Here is a 13,884-nt window from a genome sequence, read left to right as displayed (position 1 = left end):
GACCAATCACTGCCCAAGCCTTCCCGTTGCGCCAGCCAATCACAGCCACCGTGTCTCTTTCTAACCCCGCCCACTGGAGGTGGCATCTTCATCGCCTCACCCAATCGCAGCTCGCCCTCCCTTCGCCTGCGTGACGTCGGGCCCATCGGCGGGCGCTGATTGGTGGCCCGGAGCCCGCAGGTTTGAAAATCCTGTAACGGCCCGTGTTCGTGTGCGGCCCGCGGAGCCGCGCTGTGATACGATCGGTGTCCGGTTTTTCTCTGTGTTTCTCCTGGGTTCATTTCACCTCCTCCACCCGTACCTGTACCCGTACCTGTACCCGTACCCGAGGGACTGAGGGCCACGCCGGGAGAGATTGGAGCCGAGGTTCGGTAAGAGGCCGGCCGGTTCCGATCCGGGTTCGGGGCCGGGGTGGAGGATGAATTCACTCTGGAAAGCTGTGCTCTATTTCTTCTTTTGGGGTTTCTTATTCTTATTTCTTCTTATTTTGGAGTATCTTTATTTCTATATAACGTTTTTTTTAAAGCGGAACAACAGCAAAACAACCGAAACCCGCTCTGACAGTCCTCGCTGAGACACAGAGCCGGTGTCCGTCCAGCTGCTTCGGCTGCGCACAGTAACAACACAGACACACGAGTGAAGTCCCACCCCTCAGGCTGGGGGGCTCTCTGACACCCCTGGGGTACAGCTCCTGAGTGTTGGGGCGCAGCAGGAGAAGTCCACACTCTGGGGGTGACAGGGCAGTCTCGGGGGACAGACAGGAGAGCAGAATTAGACGATGTGGAAGAGCTCAGGCTGGGGGGCTCTCTGACACCCCTGGGGTACAGCTCCTGAGTGTTGGGGCGCAGCAGGAGAAGTCCACACTCTGGGGGTGACAGGGCAGTCTCGGGGGACAGACAGGAGAGCAGAATTAGACGATGTGGAAGAGCTCAGGCTGGGGGGCTCTCTGATACCCCTGTACCTGGGGATACAGCTCCTGAGTGTTGGGGCGCAGCAGGAGAAGCCCCTGTCACCCCCAGAGTGTCGACAGTCTTGGGGGACAGACAGGAGAGCAGAATTAGACGATGTGGAAGAGCTCAGACTGGGGGGCTCTCTGACACACCTGGGGATACAGCTCCTGAGTGTTGGGGCGCAGCAGGAGAAGTCCACACTCTGGGGGTGACAGGACAGTCTTGGGGGACAGACAGGAGAGCAGAATTAGACGATGTGGAAGAGCTCAGGCTGGGGGGCTCTCTGACACCCCTGGGGTACAGCTCCTGAGTGTTGGGGCGGAACAGGAGAAGTCCACACTCTGGGGGTGACAGGGCAGTCTCGGGGGACAGACAGGAGAGCAGAATTAGACGATGTGGAAGAGCTCAGGCTGGGGGGCTCTCTGATACCCCTGTACCTGGGGATACAGCTCCTGAGTGTTGGGGCGCAGCAGGAGAAGCCCCTGTCACCCCCAGAGTGTCGACAGTCTTGGGGGACAGACAGGAGAGCAGAATTAGACGATGTGGAAGAGCTCAGGCTGGGGGGCTCTCTGACACCCCTGGGGATACAGCTCCTGAGTGTTGGGGCGCAGCAGGAGAAGTCCACACTCTGGGGGTGACAGGGCAGTCTCGGGGGACAGACAGGAGAGCAGAATTAGACGATGTGGAAGAGCTCAGGCTGGGGGGCTCTCTGACACCCCTGGGGTACAGCTCCTGAGTGTTGGGGCGCAGCAGGAGAAGTCCACACTCTGGGGGTGACAGGACAGTCTCGGGGGACAGACAGGAGAGCAGAATTAGACGATGTGGAAGAGCTCAGGCTGGGGGGCTCTCTGACACCCCTGGGGTACAGCTCCTGAGTGTTGGGGCGCAGCAGGAGAAGTCCACACTCTGGGGGTGACAGGGCAGTCTCGGGGGACAGACAGGAGAGCAGAATTAGACGATGTGGAAGAGCTCAGGCTGGGGGGCTCTCTGACACCCCTGGGGATACAGCTCCTGAGTGTTGGGGCGCAGCAGGAGAAGTCCACACTCTGGGGGTGACAGGGCAGTCTCGGGGGACAGACAGGAGAGCAGAATTAGACGATGTGGAAGAGCTCAGGCTGGGGGGCTCTCTGACACCCCTGGGGTACAGCTCCTGAGTGTTGGGGCGCAGCAGGAGAAGTCCACACTCTGGGGGTGACAGGGCAGTCTCGGGGGACAGACAGGAGAGCAGAATTAGACGATGTGGAAGAGCTCAGGCTGGGGGGCTCTCTGATACCCCTGTACCTGGGGATACAGCTCCTGAGTGTTGGGGCGCAGCAGGAGAAGCCCCTGTCACCCCCAGAGTGTCGACAGTCTTGGGGGACAGACAGGAGAGCAGAATTAGACGATGTGGAAGAGCTCAGACTGGGGGGCTCTCTGACACACCTGGGGATACAGCTCCTGAGTGTTGGGGCGCAGCAGGAGAAGTCCACACTCTGGGGGTGACAGGACAGTCTTGGGGGACAGACAGGAGAGCAGAATTAGACGATGTGGAAGAGCTCAGGCTGGGGGGCTCTCTGACACCCCTGGGGTACAGCTCCTGAGTGTTGGGGCGGAACAGGAGAAGTCCACACTCTGGGGGTGACAGGGCAGTCTCGGGGGACAGACAGGAGAGCAGAATTAGACGATGTGGAAGAGCTCAGGCTGGGGGGCTCTCTGATACCCCTGTACCTGGGGATACAGCTCCTGAGTGTTGGGGCGCAGCAGGAGAAGCCCCTGTCACCCCCAGAGTGTCGACAGTCTTGGGGGACAGACAGGAGAGCAGAATTAGACGATGTGGAAGAGCTCAGGCTGGGGGGCTCTCTGACACCCCTGGGGATACAGCTCCTGAGTGTTGGGGCGCAGCAGGAGAAGTCCACACTCTGGGGGTGACAGGGCAGTCTCGGGGGACAGACAGGAGAGCAGAATTAGACGATGTGGAAGAGCTCAGGCTGGGGGGCTCTCTGACACCCCTGGGGTACAGCTCCTGAGTGTTGGGGCGCAGCAGGAGAAGTCCACACTCTGGGGGTGACAGGACAGTCTCGGGGGACAGACAGGAGAGCAGAATTAGACGATGTGGAAGAGCTCAGGCTGGGGGGCTCTCTGACACCCCTGGGGTACAGCTCCTGAGTGTTGGGGCGCAGCAGGAGAAGTCCACACTCTGGGGGTGACAGGACAGTCTTGGGGGACAGACAGGAGAGCAGAATTAGACGATGTGGAAGAGCTCAGGCTGGGGGGCTCTCTGATACCCCTGTACCTGGGGATACAGCTCCTGAGTGTTGGGGCGCAGCAGGAGAAGCTCCTGTCACCCCCAGAGTGTCGACAGTCTTGGGGGACAGACAGGAGAGCAGAATTAGACGATGTGGAAGAGCTCAGGCTGGGGGGCTCTCTGACACCCCTGGGGATACAGCTCCTGAGTGTTGGGGCACAGCAGGAGAAGTCCACACTCTGGGGGTGACAGGACAGTCTCGGGGGACAGACAGGAGAGCAGAATTAGACGATGTGGAAGAGCTCAGGCTGGGGGGCTCTCTGACACACCTGGGGATACAGCTCCTGAGTGTTGGGGCGCAACAGGAGAAGTCCACACTCTGGGGGTGACAGGGCAGTCTTGGGGGGCAGACAGGAGAGCAGAATTAGACGATGTGGAAGAGCTCAGGCTGGGGGGCTCTCTGATACCCCTGTACCTGGGGATACAGCTCCTGAGTGTTGGGGCGCAGCAGGAGAAGCCCCTGTCACCCCCAGAGTGTCGGCAGTCTTGGGGGACAGACAGGAGAGCAGAATTAGACGATGTGGAAGAGCTCAGGCTGGGGGGCTCTCTGATACCCCTGGGGATACAGCTCCTGGGGTTCGGGGGCGCAGCAGGAGACGTCTACACTCTGAGAGTGGGGTCAGAGGAGTGGGGCGCAGGACGAGAGCAGCTCACACAGGTACTGAGGCGCTGAGCCATGCAGAGTCTTACAGGTGAGCAGGAGGATCTGGGCGTGGACATGAAACCAGACAGGAAGCCAGTGCAGGGACTCCAGGACAGGAGTGATGGGATCACCTGCACTGGACCCGGGCAGGACTCTGGACAGACTGGGGTTTGTTCAGGGTGGATTCAGAAACCCCCCAGCGAGTGGAGTGTTACAGTGGTCAGTTCTAGTGTTGACCAGCTTTTCAGTAACGGTTAGCGTCTGGCAATATTTCTGAGTGGAAAAATAAGGTTTTTACACTCGTGCGCTCGTGCTCACGCACACAGGCTCACACACTCGTGCGCTCGTGCTCACGCACACAGGCTCACACACTCGTGCGCTCGTGCTCACGCACACAGGCTCACACACTCGTGCGCTCGTGCTCACGCACACAGGCTCACGCACTCGTGCGCTCGTGCTCACGCACACAGGCTCACACAAACGTGCGCTCGTGCTCACGCACACAGGCTCACACAAACGTGCGCTCGTGCTCACGCACACAGGCTCACACAAACGTGCGCTCGTGCTCACGCACACAGGCTCACACACTCGTGCGCTCGTGCTCACGCACACAGGCTCACACACTCGTGCGCTCGTGCTCACGCACACAGGCTCACACACTCGTGCGCTCGTGCTCACGCACACAGGCTCACACACTCGTGCGCTCGTGCTCAGGCACACAGGCTCACACAAACGTGCGCTCGTGCTCACGCACACAGGCTCACACAAACGTGCGCTCGTGCTCACGCACACAGGCTCACACACTCGTGCGCTCGTGCTCACGCACACAGGCTCACACACTCGTGCGCTCGTGCTCACGCACACAGGCTCACACAAACGTGCGCTCGTGCTCACGCACACAGGCTCACACAAACGTGCGCTCGTGCTCACGCACACAGGCTCACACAAACGTGCGCTCGTGCTCACGCACACAGGCTCACACACTCGTGCGCTCGTGCTCACGCACACAGGCTCACACAAACGTGCGCTCGTGCTCACGCACACAGGCTCACACAAACGTGCGCTCGTGCTCACGCACACAGGCTCACACAAACGTGCGCTCGTGTACACTTGTGCCCTCGCTCTGTAGACTGACCGGGTCACAACAGCGGTCCAGCCCGGTCTGCCGCTCTGGCGAAGTCATGCCCTCAGCGCCCCTCTCCCCTCTCCCCTCTCCCCAGGTTGCGATGGCACTGCCTCAGAGGGTTGCCGCGGGAGAGGCCGGGGCGTCACGGCGCCCCCCCCCTGCTCACCTGCGGGTGGCCGTGCGCCTACGCCCCTTCATGTCCGCGGAGGACGAGAAGAAAGAGGGGCCGTGTGTGAGGGCTGCTGGGACACAGGGCCTGGAGATCGTCAACTGGAGGAACACGAACGAGACACTGCACTACCAGTGAGTCAGAGAGGGAGAGAGACGGGAGCCGTCCGTGTCTGTGTGTGAGAGAGACGGGAGCCGTCTGTGTCTGTGTCTGTGTCTGTGTCTGTGTCTGTGTCTGTGTCTGTGTCTGTGTCTGTGTCTGTGTCTGTGCCTGTGCCTGTGCCTGTGCCTGTGCCTGTGCCTGTGCCTGTGCCTGTGCCTGTGCCTGAGAGAGACGGGAGCCATGTGTGTCTGTGTGTGAGAGAGAGACGGGAGCCGTGTGTGTCTAACAGAGGCCACCCCTGACGCTCAGCTCTGCTGCAGGTTTGACATTCTCCACGGGGACAGGAGCTCCCAGCAGGAGGTCTACCTCTCCTCTGTCAAGCCTGTGCTCCCCTTCCTGCTGGCCGGACAGAATGCCAGCGTCTTCGCCTACGGGCCCACGGGGGCAGGTCAGTGCGTGTCTCCCTCTCCTGCTGCCCTGTCTTTCTTCACCCCCCTGTCTCCCCCTCTCCAGCTGCCCTGACCCTGATCCCCTGTCTCCCCCTCTCCTACTGTCCTGTCTCTCTTCACCCCCAAACCCCCTCTGCTGCTGCCCTGACCCCTGACCCCTGACCCCTGACCCCTGCAGGGAAGACCCACACCATGCTGGGCAGCGCTGAGCAGCCTGGGATCATCCCGCGAGCCGTCAGGGAGCTGTTCCAGCTGGTCCGTGAGCAGCAGGCCCTGCCGCAGGGCTCCGAGTGGGACTGCAGCATCGGCATGTCCTACCTGGAGATCTACAACGAGAAGGTACTGAGTGTGTGAGTGTGTGAGCTCAGGGACAGGAGCCTGTGAGTGTCTGAGTGTGTGAGCTCAGGGACAGGAGCCTGTGAGTGTGTGAGTGTGTGAGTGTGTGAGTGTGTGAGTGTGTGTGTGAGCTCAGGGCTCCGAGTGGGACTGCAGCATCGGCATGTCCTACCTGGAGATCTACAACGAGAAGGTACTGAGTGTGTGAGTGTGTGAGCTCAGGGACAGGAGCCTGTGAGTGTCTGAGTGTGTGAGCTCAGGGACAGGAGCCTGTGAGTGTGTGAGTGTGTGAGTGTGTGAGTGTGTGTGTGAGCTCAGGGCTCCGAGTGGGACTGCAGCATCGGCATGTCCTACCTGGAGATCTACAACGAGAAGGTACTGAGTGTGTGAGTGTGTGAGCTCAGGGACAGGAGCCTGTGAGTGTGTGAGCTCAGGGACAGGAGCCTGTGAGTGTGTGAGTGTGTGAGTGTGTGAGTGTGTGAGTGTGTGTGTGAGCTCAGGGCTCCGAGTGGGACTGCAGCATCGGCATGTCCTACCTGGAGATCTACAACGAGAAGGTACTGAGTGTGTGAGTGTGTGAGCTCAGGGACAGGAGCCTGTGAGTGTGTGAGCTCAGGGACAGGAGCCTGTGTGTGAGTGTGTGAGTGTGTGTGTGAGCTCAGGGCTCCGAGTGGGACTGCAGCATCGGCATGTCCTACCTGGAGATCTACAACGAGAAGGTACTGAGTGTGTGAGTGTGTGAGCTCAGGGACAGGAGCCTGTGAGTGTGTGAGCTCAGGGACAGGAGCCTGTGAGTGTGTGAGTGTGTGAGTGTGTGAGTGTGTGTGTGAGCTCAGGGCTCCGAGTGGGACTGCAGCATCGGCATGTCCTACCTGGAGATCTACAACGAGAAGGTACTGAGTGTGTGAGTGTGTGAGCTCAGGGACAGGAGCCTGTGAGTGTGTGAGCTCAGGGACAGGAGCCTGTGAGTGTGTGAGCTCAGGGACAGGAGCCTGTGTGAGTGTGTGTGTGAGCTCAGGGCTCCGAGTGGGACTGCAGCATCGGCATGTCCTACCTGGAGATCTACAACGAGAAGGTACTGAGTGTGTGAGTGTGTGAGCTCAGGGACAGGAGCCTGTGAGTGTGTGAGCTCAGGGACAGGAGCCTGTGTGAGTGTCTGAGTGTGTGAGCTCAGGGACAGGAGCCTGTGAGTGTGTGTGTGAGTGTGTGAGTGTGTGAGTGTGTGAGTGAGCTCAGGGCTCCGAGTGGGACTGCAGCATCGGCATGTCCTACCTGGAGATCTACAACGAGAAGGTACTGAGTGTGTGAGCTCAGGGACAGGAGCCTGTGAGTGTGTGAGCTCAGGGACAGGAGCCTGTGTGAGTGTGTGAGTGTGTGTGTGAGCTCAGGGCTCCGAGTGGGACTGCAGCATCGGCATGTCCTACCTGGAGATCTACAACGAGAAGGTACTGAGTGTGTGAGTGTGTGAGCTCAGGGACAGGAGCCTGTGAGTGTGTGAGCTCAGGGACAGGAGCCTGTGTGTGTGTGTGTGAGTGTGTGTGTGAGCTCAGGGCTCCGAGTGGGACTGCAGCATCGGCATGTCCTACCTGGAGATCTACAACGAGAAGGTACTGAGTGTGTGAGCTCAGGGACAGGAGCCTGTGAGTGTGTGAGCTCAGGGACAGGAGCCTGTGTGAGTGTGTGAGTGTGTGTGTGAGCTCAGGGCTCCGAGTGGGACTGCAGCATCGGCATGTCCTACCTGGAGATCTACAACGAGAAGGTACTGAGTGTGTGAGTGTGTGAGCTCAGGGACAGGAGCCTGTGAGTGTGTGAGCTCAGGGACAGGAGCCTGTGTGAGTGTCTGAGTGTGTGAGCTCAGGGACAGGAGCCTGTGAGTGTGTGTGTGAGTGTGTGAGTGTGTGAGTGTGTGAGTGAGCTCAGGGCTCCGAGTGGGACTGCAGCATCGGCATGTCCTACCTGGAGATCTACAACGAGAAGGTACTGAGTGTGTGAGCTCAGGGACAGGAGCCTGTGAGTGTGTGAGCTCAGGGACAGGAGCCTGTGTGAGTGTGTGAGTGTGTGTGTGAGCTCAGGGCTCCGAGTGGGACTGCAGCATCGGCATGTCCTACCTGGAGATCTACAACGAGAAGGTACTGAGTGTGTGAGTGTGTGAGCTCAGGGACAGGAGCCTGTGAGTGTGTGAGCTCAGGGACAGGAGCCTGTGAGTGTGTGAGCTCAGGGACAGGAGCCTGTGTGAGTGTGTGAGTGTGTGTGTGAGCTCAGGGCTCCGAGTGGGACTGCAGCATCGGCATGTCCTACCTGGAGATCTACAACGAGAAGGTACTGAGTGTGTGAGTGTGTGAGCTCAGGGACAGGAGCCTGTGAGTGTGTGAGCTCAGGGACAGGAGCCTGTGTGAGTGTCTGAGTGTGTGAGCTCAGGGACAGGAGCCTGTGAGTGTGTGAGTGTGTGAGTGTGTGAGTGTGTGAGTGAGCTCAGGGCTCCGAGTGGGACTGCAGCATCGGCATGTCCTACCTGGAGATCTACAACGAGAAGGTACTGAGTGTGTGAGCTCAGGGACAGGAGCCTGTGAGTGTGTGAGCTCAGGGACAGGAGCCTGTGTGAGTGTGTGAGTGTGTGTGTGAGCTCAGGGCTCCGAGTGGGACTGCAGCATCGGCATGTCCTACCTGGAGATCTACAACGAGAAGGTACTGAGTGTGTGAGTGTGTGAGCTCAGGGACAGGAGCCTGTGAGTGTGTGAGCTCAGGGACAGGAGCCTGTGTGTGTGTGTGTGAGTGTGTGTGTGAGCTCAGGGCTCCGAGTGGGACTGCAGCATCGGCATGTCCTACCTGGAGATCTACAACGAGAAGGTACTGAGTGTGTGAGTGTGTGAGCTCAGGGACAGGAGCCTGTGTGTGTGTGTGTGTGTGTGTGTGTGTGTGTGTGTGTGTGTGTGTGTGTGTGTGTGTGTGTGTGTGTGTGTATGTGTGTGTGAGCTCAGGGACAGGAGCCTGTGAGTGTGTGTGTGAGTGTGTGAGTGTGTGTGTGAGCTCAGGGCTCCGAGTGGGACTGCAGCATCGGCATGTCCTACCTGGAGATCTACAACGAGAAGGTACTGAGTGTGTGAGTGTGTGAGCTCAGGGACAGGAGCCTGTGAGTGTGTGAGCTCAGGGACAGGAGCCTGTGAGTGTGTGAGCTCAGGGACAGGAGCCTGTGAGTGTGTGAGCTCAGGGACAGGAGCCTGTGAGTGTCTGAGTGTGTGAGCTCAGGGACAGGAGCCTGTGTGTGTGTGTGTGAGTGAGCTCAGGGACAGGAGCCTGTGAGTGTGTGAGTGTGTGAGCTCAGGGACAGGAGCCTGTGAGTGTCTGAGTGTGTGAGCTCAGGGACAGGAGCCTGTGTGTGTGTGTGTGAGTGAGCTCAGGGACAGGAGCCTGTGAGTGTGTGAGTGTGTGAGCTCAGGGACAGGAGCCTGTGAGTGTGTGAGTGTGTGAGCTCAGGGACAGGAGCCTGTGTGTGTGTGTGTGAGTGAGCTCAGGGACAGGAGCCTGTGAGTGTGTGAGCTCAGGGACAGGAGCCTGTGTGAGTGTGTGAGCTCAGGGACAGGAGCCTGTGTGAGTGTGTGAGCTCAGGGACAGGAGCCTGTGTGAGTGTGTGAGTGTGTGAGCTCAGGGACAGGAGCCTGTGAGTGTGTGTGAGAGTGAGCTCAGAGACAGGAGCCTGTGAGTGAGAGTGTGAGTGAGCTCAGGGACAGGAGCCTGTGAGTGAGCGTGTGTGTGAGTGAGCGTGTGTGTGAGTGAGCGTGTGAGCTCAGAGACAGGAGCATGTGAGTGTGTGTGTGAGTGAGCTCAGGGACAGGAGCCTGTGAGTGTGAGTTCAGGGACAGGAGCCTGTGAGTGTGAGTTCAGGGACAGGAGCCTGTGAGTGTGAGTTCAGGGACAGGAGCCTGTGAGTGTGTGAGTTCAGGGACAGGAGCCTGTGAGTTTGAGTTCAAGGACAGGAGCCTGTGAGTGTGAGTTCAGGGACAGGAGCCTGTGAGTGTGAGTTCAGGGACAGGAGCGTGTGAGTGTGAGCTCAGGGACAGGAGCCTGTGAGTGTGAGTTCAGGGACAGGAGCCTGTGAGTGTGTGAGCTCAGGGACAGGAGCCTGTGTGAGTGTGTGAGCTCAGGGACAGGAGCCTGTGTGAGTGTGTGAGCTCAGGGACAGGAGCCTGTGAGTGTGAGTTCAGGGACAGGAGCCTGTGAGTGTGAGTTCAGGGACAGGAGCCTGTGAGTGTGAGTGTGAGCTCAGGGACAGGAGCCTGTGAGTGTGAGTGTGAGTTCAGGGACAGGAGCCTGTGAGTGTGAGTGTGAGTTCAGAGACAGGAGCATGTGAGTGTGAGCTCAGGGACAGGAGCCTGTGTGAGTGTGTGAGTTCAGGGACAGGAGCCTGTGAGTGTGAGTTCAGGGACAGGAGCCTGTGAGTGTGAGTGTGTGAGCTCAGAGACAGGAGCGTGTGAGTGTGAGTTCAGGGACAGGAGCCTGTGAGTGTGAGTGTGAGTTCAGGGACAGGAGCCTGTGAGTGTGAGTTCAGGGACAGGAGCCTGTGAGTGTGAGTTCAGGGACAGGAGCCTGTGAGTGTGAGCTCAGAGACAGGAGCCTGTGAGTGAGAGTTCAGGGACAGGAGCCTGTGAGTGTGAGTGAGAGTTCAGAGACAGGAGACACACTCTCCCGGCCCTGTCCTGCCCAGGTGCTGGACCTGCTGGAGCCCCGGGACCAGGACCTGCCGATCCGTGAGGACCGCGAGCGGAACATCGTGATCCCGGGGCTGGCGCTGCGCCCGCTGTCCTCCTTCAGCGACTTCGACCGCCTGTTCGTCCCCGCGTCCCTGAAGCGCACCACCGCCTGCACGCGGCTCAACCAGCGCTCCAGCCGCAGCCACGCCGTGCTGCTGGTCAAGGTCTGTCCCCATCTGTCCGTCCCTCTCTGTCTGTCCGGTGTGTCTGTACGAACCCCCCTCTCTCTCTCTCTCTGTCTGTACGAACCCCTCTCTCTCTCTCTCTCTCTCTCTCTCTCTCTCTCTCTCTCTCTCTCTCTCTCTCTCTCTCTCTCTCTCTCTCTCTGTCTGTACGAACCCCTCTCTCTCTCTCTCTCTGTCTGTCCGGTGTGTCTGTACGAACCCCCCTCTCTCTCTGTCTGTACGAACCCCTCTCTCTCTCTCTGTGTGTGTCCGGTGTGTCTGTACGAACCCCCCTCTCTCTCTCTCTGTCTGTACGAACCCCTCTCTCTCTCTCTCTCTCTCTCTCTGTCTGTCCAGTGTGTCTGTACGAACCCCCCTCTCTCTCTCTGTCTGTCCGGTGTGTCTTCTACGAACCCCTCTCTCTCTCTGTCTGTACGAACCCCTCTCTCTCTCTCTGTGTGTGTCGGGTGTGTCTGTACGAACCCCTCTGTCTCTCTCTCTGTGTGTGTTGGGTTTGTCTGTAAGAACCCCTCTCTCTCTCTGTCTGTACGAACCCCTCTGTCTCTCTCTCTGTGTGTGTGTGTCAGGTGTGTCTGTACGAACCCCTCTCTGTCTCTCTGTGTGTGTCGGGTGTGTCTGTACGAACCCCCCTCTCTCTCTCTGTCTGTACGAACCCCTCTCTCTCTCTCTCTCTGTCTGTCCGGTGTATCTGTACGAACCCCTCTCTCTCTCTCTGTCTGTCCGGTGTGTCTGTACGAACCCCTCTCTCTCTCTGTCTGTACGAACCCCTCTCTCTCTCTCTGTGTGTGTCGGGTGTGTCTGTACGAACCCCTCTGTCTCTCTCTCTGTGTGTGTTGGGTTTGTCTGTAAGAACCCCTCTCTCTCTCTGTCTGTACGAACCCCTCTGTCTCTCTCTCTGTGTGTGTGTGTCAGGTGTGTCTGTACGAACCCCTCTCTGTCTCTCTCTCTGTGTGTGTCGGGTGTGTCTGTACGAACCCCTCTGTCTCTCTCTCTGTGTGTGTGTGTCAGGTGTGTCTGTACGAACCCCTCTCTGTCTCTCTCTCTGTGTGTGTCGGGTGTGTCTGTACGAACCCCTCTGTCTCTCTCTCTGTGTGTGTGTGTCGGGTGTGTCTGTACGAACCCCTCTGTCTCTCTCTCTCTGTGTGTGTCGGGTGTGTCTGTACGAACCCCTCTCTCTCTCTCTCTCTCTCTCTCTCTCTGTCTGTACGAACCCCTCTCTCTCTCTCTGTCTGTCCGGTGTGTCTGTACGAACCCCTCTCTCTCTCTCTGTCTGTACGAACCCCTCTGTCTCTCTCTCTGTGTGTGTCGGGTGTGTCTGTACGAACCCCTCTGTCTCTCTCTCTGTGTGTGTCGGGTGTGTCTGTACGAACCCCTCTGTCTCTCTCTCTGTGTGTGTCGGGTGTGTCTGTACAAACCCCTCTGTCTCTCTCTCTCTGTGTGTGTCGGGTGTGTCTGTACGAACCCCTCTCTGTCTCTCTCTCTCTGTCTGTACGAACCCCTCTGTCTCTCTCTCTCTGTGTGTGTCAGGTGGTGAAGTCCCAGAACGTCGCCCCCTTCAGGCAGCTGCTGGGGAAGCTGTACCTGGTGGACCTGGCCGGCTCGGAGGACAACCGGCGCACTGGCAACGCGGGCCTGAGGCTGAAGGAGAGCAGCGCCATCAACCGCTCGCTGTTCACGCTCAGCAAGGTGGTGGACGCGCTGGGCCAGGGGCTGGGCAGGGTGCCCTACCGCGACAGCAAGCTGACCCGCCTGCTGCAGGTTCGAGAGTGTGGGGCTCCGTCTGGGGGTCTGGGGGTGTGGGGTCCCCTACCGCGACAGCAAGCTGACCCGCCTGCTGCAGGTTCGAGAGTGTGGGGCTCCGTCTGGGGGTCTGGGGGTGTGGGGTGCCCTACCGCGACAGCCAGCTGACGCGCCTGCTGCAGGTTCGAGAGTGTGGGGCTCAGTCTGGGGGTCTGGGGGTGTGGGGTGCCCTACCGCGACAGCAAGCTGACCCGCCTGCTGCAGGTTCGAGAGTGTGGGGCTCCGTCTGGGGGTCTGGGGGTGTGGGGTCCCCTACCGCGACAGCAAGCTGACCCGCCTGCTGCAGGTTCGAGAGTGTGGGGCTCCGTCTGGGGGTCTGGGGGTGTGGGGTCCCCTACCGCGACAGCCAGCTGACGCGCCTGCTGCAGGTTCGAGAGTGTGGGGCTCAGTCTGGTGGTCTGGGGGTGTGGGGTCCCCTACCGCGACAGCCAGCTGACCCGCCTGCTGCAGGTTCGAGAGTGTGGGGCTCCGTCTGGTGGTCTGGGGGTGTGGGGTCCCCTACCGCGACAGCCAGCTGACCTGCCTGCTGCAGGTTCGAGAGTGTGGGGCTCCGTCTGGGGGTCTGGGGGTGTGGGGTCCCCTACCGCGACAGCCAGCTGACCCGCCTGCTGCAGGTTCGATGTGGTGTGTGTGTGAGGGGTGTGTTGTGGGGTTGTGTAGAGGTGTGTTGTGTAGGGGTGTGTGCTGTGCTCTCAGTGTCTCTGTGTGTGCAGGACTCTCTGGGCTGTGATGTGTGTGTGAGGGGTGTGTTGTGGGGTTGTGTAGGGGTGTGTTGTGTAGGGGTGTGTGCTGTGCTCTCAGTGTCTCTGTGTGTGCAGGACTCTCTGGGCTGTGGTGTGTGTGTGTAGGGGTGTGTTGTGTAGGGGTGTGTGCTGTGCTCTCAGTGTCTCTGTGTGTGCAGGACTCTCTGGGCTGTGGTGTGTGTGTGAGGGGTGTGTTGGTGTGTGTGTAGGGCTGTGTGCTGTGCTCTCAGTGTCTCTGTGTGTGCAGGACTCTCTGGGCTGTGGTGTGTGTGAGGGGTGTGTGGTGGGGTTGTGTAGAGGTGTGTTGTGTAGGGGTGTGTGCTGTGCTCTCAGTGTCTCTGTGTGTGCA

At 59.3% G+C, this 13,884-nt stretch overlaps 1 protein-coding gene across 1 annotated transcript; it reads left to right on the top strand.

Moving 5' to 3' along the window:
* The first annotated feature begins 183 nt into the window (after positions 1 to 183).
* LOC148834062 (kinesin-like protein KIF22) lies at positions 184 to 13,392 on the top strand. Its single transcript, XM_088915727.1, has 9 exons — positions 184 to 371; positions 5,098 to 5,306; positions 5,595 to 5,722; positions 5,902 to 6,062; positions 10,762 to 10,971; positions 12,520 to 12,758; positions 12,833 to 12,922; positions 12,997 to 13,098; positions 13,161 to 13,392. Exons 2-9 carry the CDS (start codon positions 5,104 to 5,106, stop codon positions 13,390 to 13,392), a joined length of 1,365 nt encoding a protein of 454 aa, XP_088771853.1. The 5' UTR covers positions 184 to 371; positions 5,098 to 5,103.
* The last annotated feature ends 492 nt before the right edge of the window (positions 13,393 to 13,884 follow it).

The sequence above is a fragment of the Atractosteus spatula genome, chromosome 5 (genome assembly GCF_055471065.1).
Source record: "Atractosteus spatula isolate fAtrSpa1 chromosome 5, fAtrSpa1.hap1, whole genome shotgun sequence".
NCBI lineage: Eukaryota > Metazoa > Chordata > Actinopteri > Semionotiformes > Lepisosteidae > Atractosteus > Atractosteus spatula.
The sequence above is the reverse complement of the archived record's forward strand: the minus strand, read 5'-3'. Positions and strand labels throughout refer to the sequence as shown.